General features: G+C 36.0%; 1 protein-coding gene across 1 annotated transcript in view; it reads right to left on the reverse strand.

Annotated features, from left to right (window-relative positions):
• Nucleotides 1-14594: 14594 nt before the first annotated feature.
• LOC145986547 (28S rRNA (cytosine-C(5))-methyltransferase-like) overlaps nucleotides 14595-16772 on the reverse strand; it is a 47264-nt gene continuing 45086 nt past the window's right edge. Inside the window, exon 6 of the mRNA XM_083120676.1 lies at nucleotides 14595-15669. Coding sequence (XP_082976802.1) covers nucleotides 15161-15669 — 509 coding nt within the window. The 3' untranslated portion in view covers nucleotides 14595-15160. The remainder of the gene's footprint in view (nucleotides 15670-16772) is intronic.

The following is a 16772-nucleotide window of genomic DNA, read 5'->3' on the forward strand; positions in this document are numbered from 1 at the left end:
AAAGTGGAGTCCAAACCAGTGTGCATTGTGCTTCTACCAGGGGAGGGGGCAGTAGAAGCCAGAACCTCTTCATTATAAGGCGACAATTTAATGCCATTGGAGAAAAAAATATACAGAAAGAACTCAAAGGAAACGTGTCATTTTATCACCACAGAAGATGAGTTTATTTAAGAGGGTGTATTGCCACAGAAAAATATTTGAGACTTTCGGAAAATAACTTTATTGTTCACGTAGTTAGCTGCCTTGATCCAACAAGGAAACACTGTGAAATTGAAACTACTACCTCAATTTTCGAAGGGGTATCATCTAATGAAACTCCACTTTTGGAAGAGTAAGTTGTTGCTGATTCGACTGATTTGTTCTATGTGGTCACTTTTCTGCTAATTTGGCTAATCGTGACGATGAGGTTCAATGTTGATTAGGTGAAAGTGAAGAAGGGCGAAAACAAATACACGCAGACACTGAAAATACATCCACCCACAAATTATTATTTTGACTGTGGTTCCAGGCGCAGGGACGGCGACAGGGGTGGGCACGGGTGGGCAAGCGCCCACCCAAAATTCCTGTGCCCACCCGATTGCCCACCCAATCAAATTCAATAAGTACATATACTTGGAGATAGCTATATGAATGATTCGATAAATAAGTGTGTTCTGGTGTTCATAACATGTATGAAATGTTCATATATTATCATCCCATAAAAGCCAATTTTGTCATTAGAAAGTGAAAGTAATTACTAGAGCTATTGAAACAAAAACTGTGATTAAAAGCAGTTACTAGGCTTAGGAGGCTCAAAATTATGCAGGGTATGATCAAGATTAGATCAGAATTTAGGTTGAACTTGAGGACTGCAGCTCCGGGCCTCCACATACAGTGAGTCACATAATTATTCGGACACACAGTAAATTTCTAACGTTTAAGAGCGGGAAGGGAGTGAAATCTGTGTACGGCGTTGAAGTTGATTTTGTTTAAAAAATGTCATGTTTAGCACAAAATTGGACGATAAAAAGTAAAAAAAACGAACATCAGCAACAATATAACGAAGGATGAATCCCTACCGTTGCAAAAATAGTGCCACAAAATTATTCGGACACATAGTAAATGTTAACGTAAGTTTGATATACAGTGACAATTTCGATTTACGGATTGATTGATGTATGTATACTCTGTTCATATATATTAACTTTGGCTTCCTGTAGGTTTGTATAGCAATTACGATCGCGTTTTGTTTAACAAAGTTGTGATATAAGAACATTTTCTATGTAGAAATGGGGCGAAGAGAAAAGGAAAATTCATTTGAACAACGTCAGTTAGTGATATGGCACCACGCTAAGGGTAAAACTTACCGTACAATTGCCTCAATGCTGAAAATGAAAAAAGTACAGTTGCAGATATTATTAAGCGATTTAAAGATGAAGACAGGATCGAGTCCCACGGTCATACAGGGAGACCAAGAATTTTTCCCCCAGAGAAGAGACAGTAATCGTGAGGAAAATTAAAAAAAACAAAAAAACAAAAACAAAGATGAGTGCTCCAATGGTGTGTGCTTAGGTAGCTGAGGAGTGTGGAAAGTATAGTCATCCTGAAACTATACGAAGAGTGCTCAGAAGGCCAAACTATCATGGCCGTTTAGCCAGGAGAAAGCCATTTGTAAGTAAGCCAAACAGGACAAAAAGACTGGTGTTCGCAAAGGAACACTTAGGAAAGGATCAGACATGGTGGAATCGGGTAATTTTCACTGACGAGAGTAAATTCAATATTTGTGAGTCAGATGGGAGGGTAACAATGTGGCGTAAACCAAATGAGGAGCTCCGAGGGAAAAATTTGCAGGCAACAGTGAAGCACGGGGGTGGTCACGTAATGGTTTGGGGCTGCATGTCGGCCCAAGGCGTTGGCAAATTGGCTTTCATCGAACAGACAATGGACAGGTACCGTTACCTTGACATTCTGAAGTCAAATCTAAAGACTAGTGCTGAAATGATGGGCATTCTTTGTAAATTTATGTTTTATCAAGATAATGACCCGAAGCACACTTCCCGTGTAGTACAAGAATGGTTATTGTACAACTGCCCAAAAGTGCTCCATCCTCCACCGCAGTCCCCAGACTTGAACGTCATTGAGCACCTCTGGTGTAAGTTGGAAAAAGAAGTGAGGAAAACACCAATAACCTCGAAGGCAGACCTCAAGGAGAGACTTCAACATGAATGAGCCAACATATCGCCAGTGTACACCAGAAAATTGGTAGAAAGTATGCCAAATCGTTTATCCGAGGTGTAAAAAATGAAAGGGATGCCTACCAGATACTGACATTTCTGTTCGTTGCTTTTGAAGCGTGTTTTCCCGTTTCTCCTTCCATGTGTCCGAATAATTTTGTTTAACCCACAAAAAATGTTTGTTTTGTTTAATGAAAATATTTTACTAATATATTATATTAAACATAATTGAAGATAATTAACAGTGTGCTCATATTGTGTTTTGTTTGTTAAATAAATATTAAACATTTATCATCGTATTATATCACGACTACGTCAGTAAATATTCAGAAATCTTATCTGTCAGAATAATTATGTGACTCACCGTACGTATATAAATCCCGGACTGGGTATGGTTAAAATAATCTTCAAATAAAGAAATAAAAACATCATCTTAGCGTTACTTCCTCGGGCAACACAATACATTATTTCGACTTTTTAATTATTATTAGAATAATTTAATCAAGAAGACTTAGATGGGCAGGCCTTGTGACACGAATGGCAGAGGAAAGAATAGTTTACAGGATTCTTGTTGGGAAACCTGATGGTAAGAGACCAGTAGGAAGGCCAAGACGAGAATAGAAGGATATCGTTGAGATGGACATAAAAGAAATCGGCAAGGATGGGAAAGATTGGATTGATCTTGCCCCGAATAGGGACAGATGGGAGGCTTGTGTTGCTGCAGCCATAAACCTTCGGGTTTAAGTATGCTAGATAGTATAATATAATTTTAATTAGCTTTGCATTGAAATTCCAGAAGTGTCCCCTTTTTTATTTCATAACAATTTTTATATACCTGTTATCTTGAAATATCAATATGGTATGCGAAATATCAACTTTATATTCATTCTACTAATAAGAAGGAATCACAATTATCACTACAATACTGAAGTGAATAAATTTTAGTAAACCAGTTATGTATGGAAAAAGCTACAGAATTATTCAATTACTAATGAGTGGCTTATCCTATTTAGAAATTCTCGTCCCACACATAAATTTTGCCACATGAATCAGCCGAAAATGTCAACAGAATCTGTAGATGCAGTTGAAGTAAAGAAAAAAAGTTGTCACGAAGTATCCAGAAGACGATTTTGTTAGTTTGTTATTAAGCCCACTTTTATGCTCAGATAGACTAATCGGGACTAAACCTACAGTTTAACGTGTAGTCCGAACCAGTGTGCATTGTGCTCCCACCAGAGGAGGGGGGAATCGAACACGGGACCTCTTCATTATAATGCGACAGCGTTATGCCATTGGGGAAAAATATACAGAAAGAACTCGCACCAAACGTGGCATTTTATCACCACAGAAGATGCGTCCATTTTAAGAGGGTGATTGCCTGAGACAAATATTTGAGACTTTCGGAAAACAACGTCATTGTTCACGGAATTAGCTGTCTTGATCCACTAATGAAACTCTGTGCAATTGAAACTACCACCTCAACTTTCTGAGAGGTATGAACTAATGAAACTCCATTTTTGGAAGAGTAAGTTGTGGTTGATTTGTTTTATTTAGTCATTTTTCTGTTAATTTTGATAATGACGATGATAAGGTTCGATGGTGATTAGATGAAAGTAATGAAGGGGCGAAAACAAACACATGCTGACACTCAGAATACAAACCCTCATAAAATATTACTTTGACAGTGGTTCCAAGCGCCAGGGACTCGTTGCCCTGAATGAATAAAGTTTCCAGGGTATGCTGCACAGGGTAGAGGTTGACATTCTAGTGTGTTCGAAATGGTCACACCATACAACCCAAGTCATCTATGAAAAATATATGAATTATTATTGGCAGGCTGATCAACTTCGATGAATTCCTTGTGTCCTAAATCATTTTGTTACCTCAAAAAATATGTTCATGTAACCATACGTGTATTGCTTCTCCCGCATAAGTAACATGACAGTTCCGAAAACAAATAGCAACTTAGCTAATAATCTCTTCAATTCTGAACAGATTTTTCAATCTTACTTGTTTATTACATGTGAGTGATATTTTGTCAAAATAGCCTTTCATTAGCCTAGGAATACTTCATGGACAATGAACAAAGAATTTGTTTTCCGTGTGTGCTTTAAATCATTCCTAGTAAGACGTTCCAAACATTCAGTGGCGGCGATTAGGAGGAGCGGGAAGTGGGGGATGCAATTCCCCCGCCACATTTTGCCACTTTTTGCACCCGCACTATGGCCTCTTTATGCTAAGCCTTTTCTACCAAGAAAAAGTATATTGTCCTTGCCCCTCAAATGTTGGCACCCAATCGCCGCTACTACAAACATTCAGATAGATTTCTCAGTTGTACAAACCTTGTAAGCTAAGAAAAGTGACCCCCAAGGATTCAGTCAAAAACTCATACGATAAAAATACTATGCTCAGGAACATGCATTTAAATTACGATAAACTTCACGATTGTCTACCATCGCACTTTCTGTGACTATCCGGCTACCCGGTCGAAAATTTCTGGCGCCGCCCCTGTCCAGGCGCCAGAGATTCGTTCACCTGCAAGATTAAAGTTTCCATGGTATAATGCATAGGATAGAGGTTGACATTTGAGGGCTTTCGAAAAGGTTGCGACATACAAACAAAGTCTTCTATGAAAAAGAGATGAATTACAGGGTATGGTGATCAATTTTGATGAATTCCTTGTGTCCAAAATCACATTCTACAAAATGTAAACTATTCGTTACCTCAGTGCATGTGTTCATCTAACCATACGTGTGTTACTTTTCCCGCATGAGTAACGAAGACTTAACTTCAGAAAACGAATAGCAACTTAGCAAATAATCTCTTCAATTCTTAATAGAGTTTTCAATGTTACTCGATTATTACTTTTGGGCGATGTTTTGTCAAAATAGCCTTTCATAAGCCTTGGGATACTTTATGCAGACTGAAGAAAGAATTGTTTTTTGCGCGCGCGCGCGCGCGTGTGTGTACATTCACAATAAGACATTAATTTTAATCCAAATATTCAATGGCTGCGATCAGGAGGAGCAAGGGGGGGAAGTTCCCCCCCCGACACATTTTGCCACTTGTTGCACCTGCACTATGGCCTCTTAATGCTAAGACTTTTCTACCAAAAAAGTAAACTGTCCTTGTCCCCAAGTTTTGACACCTGATTGCTGTTACTGCAAACATTCATTCAGATACATTTGTCAGTTGCAATAACCTTGTAAGCCACGAAAAGTGATCATTAACACCCAAGTTTCAGTAAAAAACTCATATGATGAAAATAAAATGATCAGGAACATGCATTTAAATTGCGAGAAAGTAACTTAATTCTTTACCATTGTCTACCATCACACTTTCTATCACTGTCGCCGGATATATAAAATTGAGTATGTGCCTTGTATTTTTTGCACTTGTAGGAATAAATGTGATGCAACCGATTCACATTTATTTTACTACGTACATTGACATGAATGAAAGAATTGATTACAACGTATGGCTGCGCACACTCAAACACTTCCTTGAAATAATTTTGTCCATCGGAGACAAAGAAGTGGAACAAGATGAGAGAATAGATTAGAAAAGAAAGAGGAAAGACACCACACACACACGTGTGTGTGCAACTTAAGAGAAACATTAGAAGAATGGAACGAGAGATAGTGAAAGGGAGAAAGAGGTAACAAGCTGAGAAAGATATAAGAAGGCATTAAAGAGTAAAAAAGAAAAGATGAAAAGTAAAGGGAAAAGAAGTGTAGGGAAATTGGAAGTGTAAGAGAGGAGAGGATACATATACATATATTATATACATAAATACCTAGGTACATGTCATACATATATATGGCCTTACATTTATACCTGCCCACCCTAATCTATCAATGAATGCCTTATTGCAGAAAGGGACCCGAGTCACATTTTTGAGGTATCGGAGTTAATGGTATTTTTTATTTTCCTAGTTACAGACACACCTTTTAGTGCAGAAAGGACGTCAGTCACACGAGGCTATAGCCAAGAAAATGCACAGTGAAAAGTGTACTTTAATGCAGAAAGGTACCTGAGTCACTGACTCGGGTCCTTTTCTGCAATAAACTTAGCTACTCTGTAGCGACGGACACTGGTCCCTTTCCACAGAGAAAGAGAAATAACTGTGTGGAAAATAAAATTGGTAACTCTGAAACAAGTGACGAGCGATTTCCGTAAGAATAATGCGTCTGTAGCCGTGGTCTGTAGAGGGTGATATGTATTCGTGCAGAGCGGTGGCAACTGTTATGAGATGTTATGTTGCTTGTATTACAGATGCATGACGAGAGTAGTGTTAGCGACGTGAGCGTTGACAGTCCAAGAAAACGTAGGAAAGGAATTCGACATCTGGAAAAAAAAAGTGCCCAAAAAAATGTTGTGAGCAATTCAACGAAGACGAACAACGTGCAATTTTTGACATATTGTATAGAATGCAAAGTAAAGATGAACAGGATATACATTTGCAGAGAATGATCCATGTTGAAAATGTTAAGACACATCGTCCACGCAAAGAAGATGCTGCGTTACACGAAAAGTCGTTAAAGTACCACGTACTACTGGCAAGTAGCAAAATACAAGTTTGTCGTGAGGCGTTTTGCAGACTTTATGATGTGTCAAGAGAAAAGAATAAGGCGTTTGCGGAAGTTACTGTTAGAGGGCAAAATACCTCATGATATGCGTGGACAGAGCAAAAGTGGGAATATGATTAAGGCTGAGGATATACAGGCAGTGCATTGACATATCGCGTCTTTTCCAACTAAACGTGGAATTATGCAGACATCAAATACCTACATGAAAACCTGTCAATTCAAAAGATGTATGAACTGTATAAAGAAAAATACCCTACGTCCAGAATAAAATACAGTTTCTACTACAAGTATTTTAAGGAAAATTTTGCGTTTCGTTTCATGAGGCCACAGGTAGACACGTGTGGTGTCTGTGAAGAACAGACTAACAAAATGAAGAGGATATTTCTCGTCTTATTTCTCACAGTTTCCACTTTTATTGCAGAAAGGTACCGGAGTCACAACTTTTTCATCTCCACTGTCTCTAGCAGCATACTGCAGGAGGGTGCATTGAGAGTTGCAAAATTAACTATTCATTATGCTGAATATTTGAGCCAACAACGGTACATTTCTTTCTTACACTATCAATATTATACGATTTTTCTTGTTTTTCTCGGAATTGTGCAAAAGTGACTCAGGTCCCTTTCTGCAATAAGCCATTCCAATATATAGCTTCTACCCACCCGGTGAAAAATTTCTGGCGCTGTGAACTATTTCGATCATTATTTCTTCATTCAGTCATAAGTTCCATGGGTCAACTGACATATGCACCACACTGTACTTCTACAATTCAGAATTTAAACTCTATTATACCTTCATACATTGAAATGTAACACATTCCAGCCACTGCTACAATTCATGAATGAGAAACAACCTTTTGATAAAGCTTTGTGTTATTCATAATATTCATGGCAAAGCCTATTTAGTCTCTATTATTGTTCCTTAGATATCTACATTTGCCCAAGGCATACAGTTTTAGCATTCTGGCTATAAGTTGCCCTGAAGTAGATAAACACCACCTCCAAAGATCATTTCTTTAGTAATTACTTCCTGGTCATATCCTAATTCCACCCTACTATATGTTTCTTTGCAATATGCACTTTGCATCTTCAAGTAGTGAAGCGTGCTGCATAAACTATGAAATGACCCCTAGAAACTCTGGCTATGGCTTTTCCAGTTTGATTTGATTTCATCTAGTTTATTATATATTGGTTTTCTGCTACTTTTGGCTAATCACAAAGATAAGGACTGATAACACAGGCCTGCATGGGTTCGGATGACTCACAGATGACTGTTGTCCCTGAATAATTTCAGTATGCTGATTCCAAAAATGAAATCCATTTTTACCCATCACGTATAGTTTTTTAAGAAAATAGCTATATTATAAGTGCCTTTATTTCACAATAAAATGTGTCATTCCATGATTTCCTCAACAGATGGCTCTGTTTAGATGATGATAAAATATTGGTTTTCTAGAATACAAATCCTCCAATTTTGAACCATAAATGCACATAGAGTAGTAAGCATTTAATACACCTTCTATCTTAACAAGACACATTGGCATGAAGATTCTAAACTTTGATTACGTAAATTCCATTTTCAAAATCTCTCTTAAAAGTTTCATTCACAAAATGTCCAAAAACTCAATGTTATAATGTAGTGGGTTGATTGAACTTAATAATGTGGAGAAAAATCCTGCTCTAGGGGAAAGTCCTGACGTGATGGGATGAATTTTATGTCATATCCATCAGCATTCAAAATACTTTCACAATCACCTATTTATTGGTTTGTAAACAACTGAAATTTTGCTGGCTATAATTTATTTTGTTGCATTCTGTAATAGGCATAATGGAATGGCAAATATCATAATTTTGATTGTGAAATTGTGAAAAATCCTGACGTGATGGGGAAAATGGATGTCATTTCCGTGATCAGCATTCAAAATACTTCCAGAATCACCTATTGATTTGAAATCATCAGATTTTTTTTAAAAAATGCAGGGTGGTGTAACGGATGAAGGGACAAAATGGACGACATGAGCCCCACAGAGGATTATACTGACTGCAAGTCCAAATGCCAGAGCCCTGGTAGTCTTCAAAATGCAGTCCAAGGTGTATACTACTTGGAAGTGAGGGGCTTTTCCGATGATCATAGGTTTAACAGTATTACCTTTGTAAATGATCTCGAGGATTTGTTGGAGGCCTGAATCTTCTATTAGATAACCAACACATCCCAGGAAACTCATCTTGATATGAAGACCACTCAGCCTTAATATGAGCTGCTTCAGAGGACTGAGTTCTCATTGGATATGATACAGAGTGGTTTCAGAAACATTGGCTGATCAAATGTGATGATGTTCATGTGATTACCTCTTTGATTGTTCACAAATACAGTGCAATGTGGAGTGAATGCATATCTGGAAGTAAAGAAATTGCTCGTTTCCCTGGGTGATCATCTTTATCAATTATTTGCCACAGGACCTGCTACAGATGGATTCGTGTTGTCATCCAAATGTGATTGTGATTGTCCATTCATCACATTTTGTTACTATAGGCGCAGTTGGTTTCATTTATGTTGCAATTAGTTCCCCAGACGACATTATCTTTCCTCGAATACGTTTCACATTCTTATTTTGTAGCTAAACATAAGGATTGTAATGTAGGAACATCCAATAAAATAATAAACGTAGGATTCTGTTTATTTGTTTACCATCTTTCCACATACAGCCCGAATTCCATTTTGCTCTGTTGCAGATACACACCTCCAACATATCAAAAACACCCAATCAAAAAAGGCAGAAAAAAAAGTACACAAGATGTTTAGTTACAACCAAAGGGTACAATGGGAAAAAGTTTGAGAACAGCTAATGAAAGCTAAGTGCAAGAAAATATTGCTTGCTGCTGCTGCTGGTGATACATATCATATTGTAAGCCTGTAAACTATATTGTGTGAAACTTGTTTGCAAATTAGTTTATTTGTACATAAAGTAGACTTAAAAATTGAAAGTTGAGAAATAATTTTTGGCTTGACAAGGCTGCATTTCATGGGAGTTTTTGTGTTGAAAGTGCTTGAAATATTGCAATCAAAATCACTTCAGTGGATTGTAACGTTGCATGTCATATCTTCAGATGCATTTTTAAAATATCCTGCGAGGACATCATATGAATAATACCAAAATGTAACAAGAGGCAGCTTATGATGTTAAATTATAACACATGCATGTGGAAAAGTTTACACAAAGAAAAGGTTATGTTCCTTTTGAAAATATGTATATATAGTAAAAAAATGCATATCTCGGCTTCATTACCTGTCATAGTAATATATTATTCATCCATTGAACATCACCTTAACCAGGAGACAGTCTGCATATTTTCAATCCATTGTGGAATGATGAATTCCACATACAGTTTGTGGAGTTTCTATTATAAAACATTAGCATTGATTTGGATATACTTGTTTCTGTTACCACAAGGAAAATAGGTTATTTTTTTTTTTTTTTTACGACCCAAAGTAATTTGGTTTTGTAAAATAAATGACTAAATATCCAGATTCTTCTTCTGTGACAAAATCTATCCAATCACCTGGTCAGTAAATTTTGCATTGGTACTTTATTGGTATTGGCAAAAATTTGACTTTGGTCTATCCCTAAAATGTGTTATTAAAGGATGAGTAAGTACTTAACTTTTATGAGCAGCAGTAAAATAATTAAATGATGATATGACATTACCAGGGGCATCTTCTAGGCACATGCGTCAATTGTGGGAAAAGAATTATCACTTTCTTTCACTTCAGATCCAAGAAATGTAATTATAAGCTTAGTTGAGCGCTCTCTTGTAAAATAAATACTTCTCATATATGAAGAAATTATAATGTAGATATGCTCATTAATGTCTTCGCAGAGCAAGCTGTCGATGGACCACATAAGCAAAGGAAGATTTTTAACACGGGCAAGTGCTGCTCGCCTGGTTCTTCCCCCTCACAATGCATGAACATCGTGTTGGCTGCATGCCATGAGGTGACAGCTACAGAGAAGTGTGCTTGTTGTTTCGTTGAACAAAGAGGTGGCAGGGATTGATTTTTCTCCTTGGAGGTTCAGTGCAATGCACATTTAGTTAAAGTTTGGTTTATTTTTATTTCTGGGCCTCTTTCAAAGTTCCACATGACTTAGTGCAGTATTTTCCCGAAATATTTAAAAAACAACGGAAAATGAAACAAAGGGTGTGATACAGGACCTAATTAAAAAACCATGCAACTTTCACTCTTTCTCGGAAAAATAAGAAATAGTTAAAAATGATAGACCTTGCCCTTCTTTAACCGGCCTGTGTAGTAATCATAAGGATAAGAAACAGGAGTATGTAAGACATTTTCAAACTGCGCAATACAAGAAAACTAGCTGGTTAGCAGGTTGTGATGTTCCAACTGCATCAGTGGAACGATCTTTTTCAGCATTAAGAAGAATTAACAATTATATTAGAGCAACCCAATTGCAAGAAAGATTAAGTGCGCTTGGTATATTATCCATTGAAAAAGAGCTGCTTCTAAAAATTAAAGCATTGCCCTCATTTTACGAAGATGTTATAAGGGAATTTACCACTCAAAACAGAAGAGCAGAATTTACATTTAAATAATTTTATTTAAGTCTGGTCTATTGTTCCTGAATCTCTGATAGTAATTTAGGCCCCTACTATAATGTTATTTGCATAAGGGTCATTCCACACCATTTCAACGAGGTAATGACACCCACCAACTCTGATTTCGATGAAATTTGGTATACACCTTCCCTTTATGGTTGATAGAAACCCCCTAATTTTTTTTCACTCTATCTCAAACGGTTTTCATTTTACAGCACTTGGAAATGTCATCAAGTCAGTGTTGTCTGTCACTCTTGAAACCTTCGACACAAGATACCCTTCCTTACATTTTATTTCTTTTCTCATTAACCAATCATCAGATCTCTTTGAAATTTTACACAAAGTTTAATGAAATAATGAGGATTGCAGAAAAAATACATCAGCACTCAAAAAATGTTACAAATGACTATTAAAAGACTAATAATGGAATTGTAGCCTAATTTTTGTTGTGGGAAAACTAAGTTACGAAAATCTGAATTTTCATCATGTGGGTATGATGGAACCAAAAACTTTTGATGTTGAAAATCATTGCAAAGACATGCTCTTTCCCTACAAAAAATAAAATTTTTGGTTTTTTCACTCCTTCTAACAAACATTGTATGTTTTTTGGAAATTGCCTAAAATTTCAGGGTCAATCCGTACCAAATGGTTCAGCACTGGTCGGTTGACCATTTTTAAAATTTATTATTTGTTTGTCATTGTAACCCCTGTACAAGGGTAGTTCAAAACAGACATTATTTTTCTAAAACTAGACTTCGTTTGAAAATGGCGGCCATTTTTGTTTCATGACTTGCAACATTTTTGGCCTATGCAGACAGTTGCGATAATTATGATAACTCCGCTAAGAAAAATTATAGAAATCTGGGGTAAGAAACATTGTTTTCAGAACATTTCAGGCTACATTTTATGTTCCGTATCTTTTTTCACCACATCTAATGCAAATGGCTGAAATTTAGGGTCAAAACTGACTGATATTCAATTTTGAAGGGAAATCAATGTATAGGATATACTTTTTTTTAGTAGGTAAACAATGAAATATCAGAGCTATAATTTATTTAGAGGAAACATTTACATCCAAAGTTTCAGCGGAAAATATTTGAGCTCTGTTATTGGTTTCCGAATTGAGTTAAAGCTCTTTGAAAACGCTAATTTTTCTCAAAATTTGGCCCCAAATATATGTCTGGTTGGAAAGGTCTTCCCGATGGCATAGTGGTTATGTCGACGTTTTGTAATCAAGGGGTCCCGGGTTCGATACCTAGTGGATGCACATACTGGTTCGGATCCCACTTTATTCAACTTCAGGTCCAGTCTCGAATAGCCTTTCGTGCATTAAGTTGACTTAAAACTGAAATCAACCCAATATCTGGTTGGGAACCTAATAACATTTCATATTTACTGCATGAAGAGGTACCTGTAAAAAATTTCGAGACTGATGTTACATGATAACAAAGTTACAACAAAGGGAAGTTTGGCAAAACAGACCAATTTACGTTATTAGTTACAATTGTAATTATTTACTTTTAATGAGCTATCCCTGCAATTACAATTATTGTATGTATTAATTAATTGCAACATATCAATGGAATAGTAGCTATTATATAAAAAAAAAAAAAGGTGTGTACGCAGTGTGTGAAATATTTTCTGCTGTAATGTACATGTTTCCTCTAAAAAAAATTATAGCTCTGATATTTCATTGCTTACCTACTAAAAAAAAGTATATCCTATACATTGATTTCCCTTCAAAATTGAATATCAGTCAGTTTTGACCCTAAATTTCAGCCATTTGCATTAGATGTGGTGAAAAAAGATACGGAACATAAAATGTAGCCTGAAATGTTCTGAAAACAATGTTTCTTACCCCAGATTTCTATAATTTTTCTTAGCGGAGTTATCATAATTATCGCAACTGTTTGCATAGGCCAAAAATGTTGCAAGTCATGAAACAAAAATGGCCGCCATTTTTAAACGAAGTCTAGTTTTAGAAAAATAATGTCTGTTTTGAACTACCCTTGTACAGGGGTTACAATGACAAACAAATGATAAATTTTAAAAATGGTCAACCGACCAGTGCTGAACCATTTGGTACGGATTGACCCTGAAATTTTAGGCAATTTCCAAAAAACATACAATGTTTGTTAGAAGGAGTGAAAAAACCAAAAATTTTATTTTTTGTAGGGAAAGAGCATGTCTTTGCAATGATTTTCAACATCAAAAGTTTTTGGTTCCATCATACCCACATGATGAAAATTCAGATTTTCGTAACTTAGTTTTCCCACAACAAAAATTAGGCTACAATTCCATTATTAGTCTTTTAATAGTCATTTGTAACATTTTTTGAGTGCTGATGTATTTTTTCTGCAATCCTCATTATTTCATTAAACTTTGTGTAAAATTTCAAAGAGATCTGATGATTGGTTAATGAGAAAAGAAATAAAATGTAAGAAAGTGTATCTTGTGTCGAGGGTCTCAAGAGTGACAGACAACACTGATTTGATGACATTTCAAAGTGCTGTAAAATGAAAACCGTTTGAAATAGAGTGAAAAATATTTAGGGGGTTTCTATCAACCATAAAGGGAAGGTGTATACCAAATTTAATCGAAATCGGAGTTGGTGGGTGTCAAAATCTTAGTTTTGGCATTGATTTGATGTGGAATGACCCATAAGCCAAACAAAACTAAATTGTGAATCTCCAATGTAAATATAAACTGTTTATAAATATCAAGTGATTTTATAATTTTATGAATACTTCCACATCAGACATCAAACCTGTTAATTTTTAACTTTTATTATCCATATTTCATTACTTTATACGTTATGCAATATTTAGTAATGTTAATGTGCAAATCGCCAAGTATTGAATACATATAATGCTATCCCCCATTCCATAATATATATGTTTTAAAAAAATTGTGTACAGCATGCCCTTTATGAAAATCCAGGATATGCCACTGGACATTGCCAACTGACACACACTGCATGGGCCCCTCTCACAACAAAACTAGAATGAACACGAGCTAATATATGGAATTACATGATTAAATGTAAGTCTCTGAAATCAAGCTGCAGAATATTTTAGATCCCTTACTATGGTGTTAATGAGTATAGATTCCATGCATTCCAAACTCAATTGCTATACTCTACAAATGTGTTGTAAATAAATAAAGTATTAAATTCTTTTGTCTTCCATTTTTATTGCAAAATTTATGTTGTAAAGTTACAAAGGCATAAACACTAAAGTGATACAAAGTTAGATTTACAAGAGTTAGTCCATATTTGTTATGGAGTAAATCTCACACATCATTTCACATGTTTGAGTAATAACAACACCCTTTTTCAGCATTTGCTCAGTTAAAATGTATGTGTGAACCTTCAGCATACAAGACAGTCTAAAAGAATACAGGATAACAGTTATAAGGGAAATTTTATTCTCTTATGCAGGCAGTAAAACAAGAGAATAACATAAGAAACACCTTTTAAAAAAAACAGTTCAAGACATGCTTTTCTAATGTGTCACACATAATCTTCTCTTTCCTTACATTTTATTCACAAACACTTAAGGATGTAAACATGAAATTAATAAATGTTTTAAGAATGCTATTGAAAGGAACATATGAATCTTTGCTTCAAAATAAATCTTACATGGAAAGACTAGATTGTCACCTACGCTTTCCTGCCAAATAACACAATGACCAATATGCCAATTCCTAATCAACATTGTGTTACGTCATTTTCGTACATAATACTTCCTCATTATTTCTGACACACACTATCATGCTTCTTGCTCTTCTTCTTACGTTCTTCTGCCGCATCACTTTTGTTCCTCTTCTTCTTTTTAGATTCTTTTTCCACATCACAGAAACCATCATTTTCCTTTATCTTATTGCAATCTTCCTTTATACATTCCTGTACAGCAATGCCCTTTTTACGTTTCAGGACAGCAATGAAAAAACCATTTGTGAGATCATCTGGTTTTGCATACAAGCAACGCTTGCCATGTGGGTAATCAGAAGAACCTCTGTTAGGCCACGTATCAGCCAAAGCATTCACAACTTTATATTTACCTCCCATTGATGCTAAGGCTCTAGAAACCACATGCTCATTCTCTTCAACATGTAATGAGCAGGTTGAATAAACTACCCTTTTAACATTAGGAAATGACAAAGCATGTGTCAGCAGACTAACCTGAAAGCCACGCAATTTATATAAGCGGTCTTTTAAGTTCTTTTCCTCTGTATGTACAGAAACACGGTTCACCATGCCTGAAAAACAAATGCAGAATATTATTATCTTGAAGATGTAACTTCAATTAACTATCACAAGAAAGGAACACAACAAGGATTAATCATTTTGGTTATTGCATATTTTAGTCAAGTATTATGTGGTCAAATAAGTTCTAACTACCAATGTTTCAGTAGTCGCAAATGCTTCTTCAAGCAGTAGCGAGTCTGGAGTATACCAGTACTGCTTTCAAGTATCTCCTCAGTCGTAATCATGATAAATACATCGCAGAAATTGAAACAATAATTCACAATTTTCTTGTGGGTAACATCAGGAATTCAAGGATTCAAATCAGAAGCTGATCAAATTAAATCCTTGTGAGATGACTGTCATTTTAAACATGAATTTTACATTCCCCTAATAAATATTCATATAACAAACAGCTTTGAAAATGCACTACTAACGAAAGTAAACAAATATTTCCAACATGTCTTAATGCAGAACTTGTACTGGTAGCAGAGTACACAATTTGAAACCAACAATTAACCCTTACAATAGGGCTTGTTACATATTTTGATTGCTACGCAAGTCTTGAAGTGTGTCATTAGTAATTAGTAAATAGCAATTGCCAGTCTTGGTTTATGTTGGGGGAGGAGGTTAGATAAGCAGTTTTTCTTGAGTTTTAAGGTCATCAAATCTGTTTTAAATTTTCTAGCCAAAACACAAGTTTTGCAAGTGACAGGCGATCTTTTCCAGCCTACAAAACATACACAGTGAGTTTTCTAGGCAAGCAATGATGGGACAAGACAAGAAGGGGGAGGGGTAAGGAGTCCCATGACTGCTATTGTCAAAATAGCTGTAAACAATACTAGTTGTTTACACAGCGAGCTGTGTACCTGTGATCTCTTGGCCCACATTGAAAATTATTCTTTTCCTCAGTCCCTCTTCAGACGAGATGCATAGTTTTTTGTAGGAGAGTGGCTCATATGCAACACCATATGCATGCACCATTTTGAACCCTCCTGTCCCAGCTTGGCCTCCACAGGTGATGGCCAAATTTCAAATTTCGTACATAAAGTTGTTTTGTTTCTTTTTCCCAAAAATGTATTCCTCTTGTTCTTTAGCTGATAGAAAAAATTTACTC

This window comes from Lepisma saccharinum, chromosome 4 (genome assembly GCF_977018435.1).
Source record: "Lepisma saccharinum chromosome 4, izLepSacc3.1, whole genome shotgun sequence".
In the NCBI taxonomy this organism is placed as follows: domain Eukaryota; kingdom Metazoa; phylum Arthropoda; class Insecta; order Zygentoma; family Lepismatidae; genus Lepisma; species Lepisma saccharinum.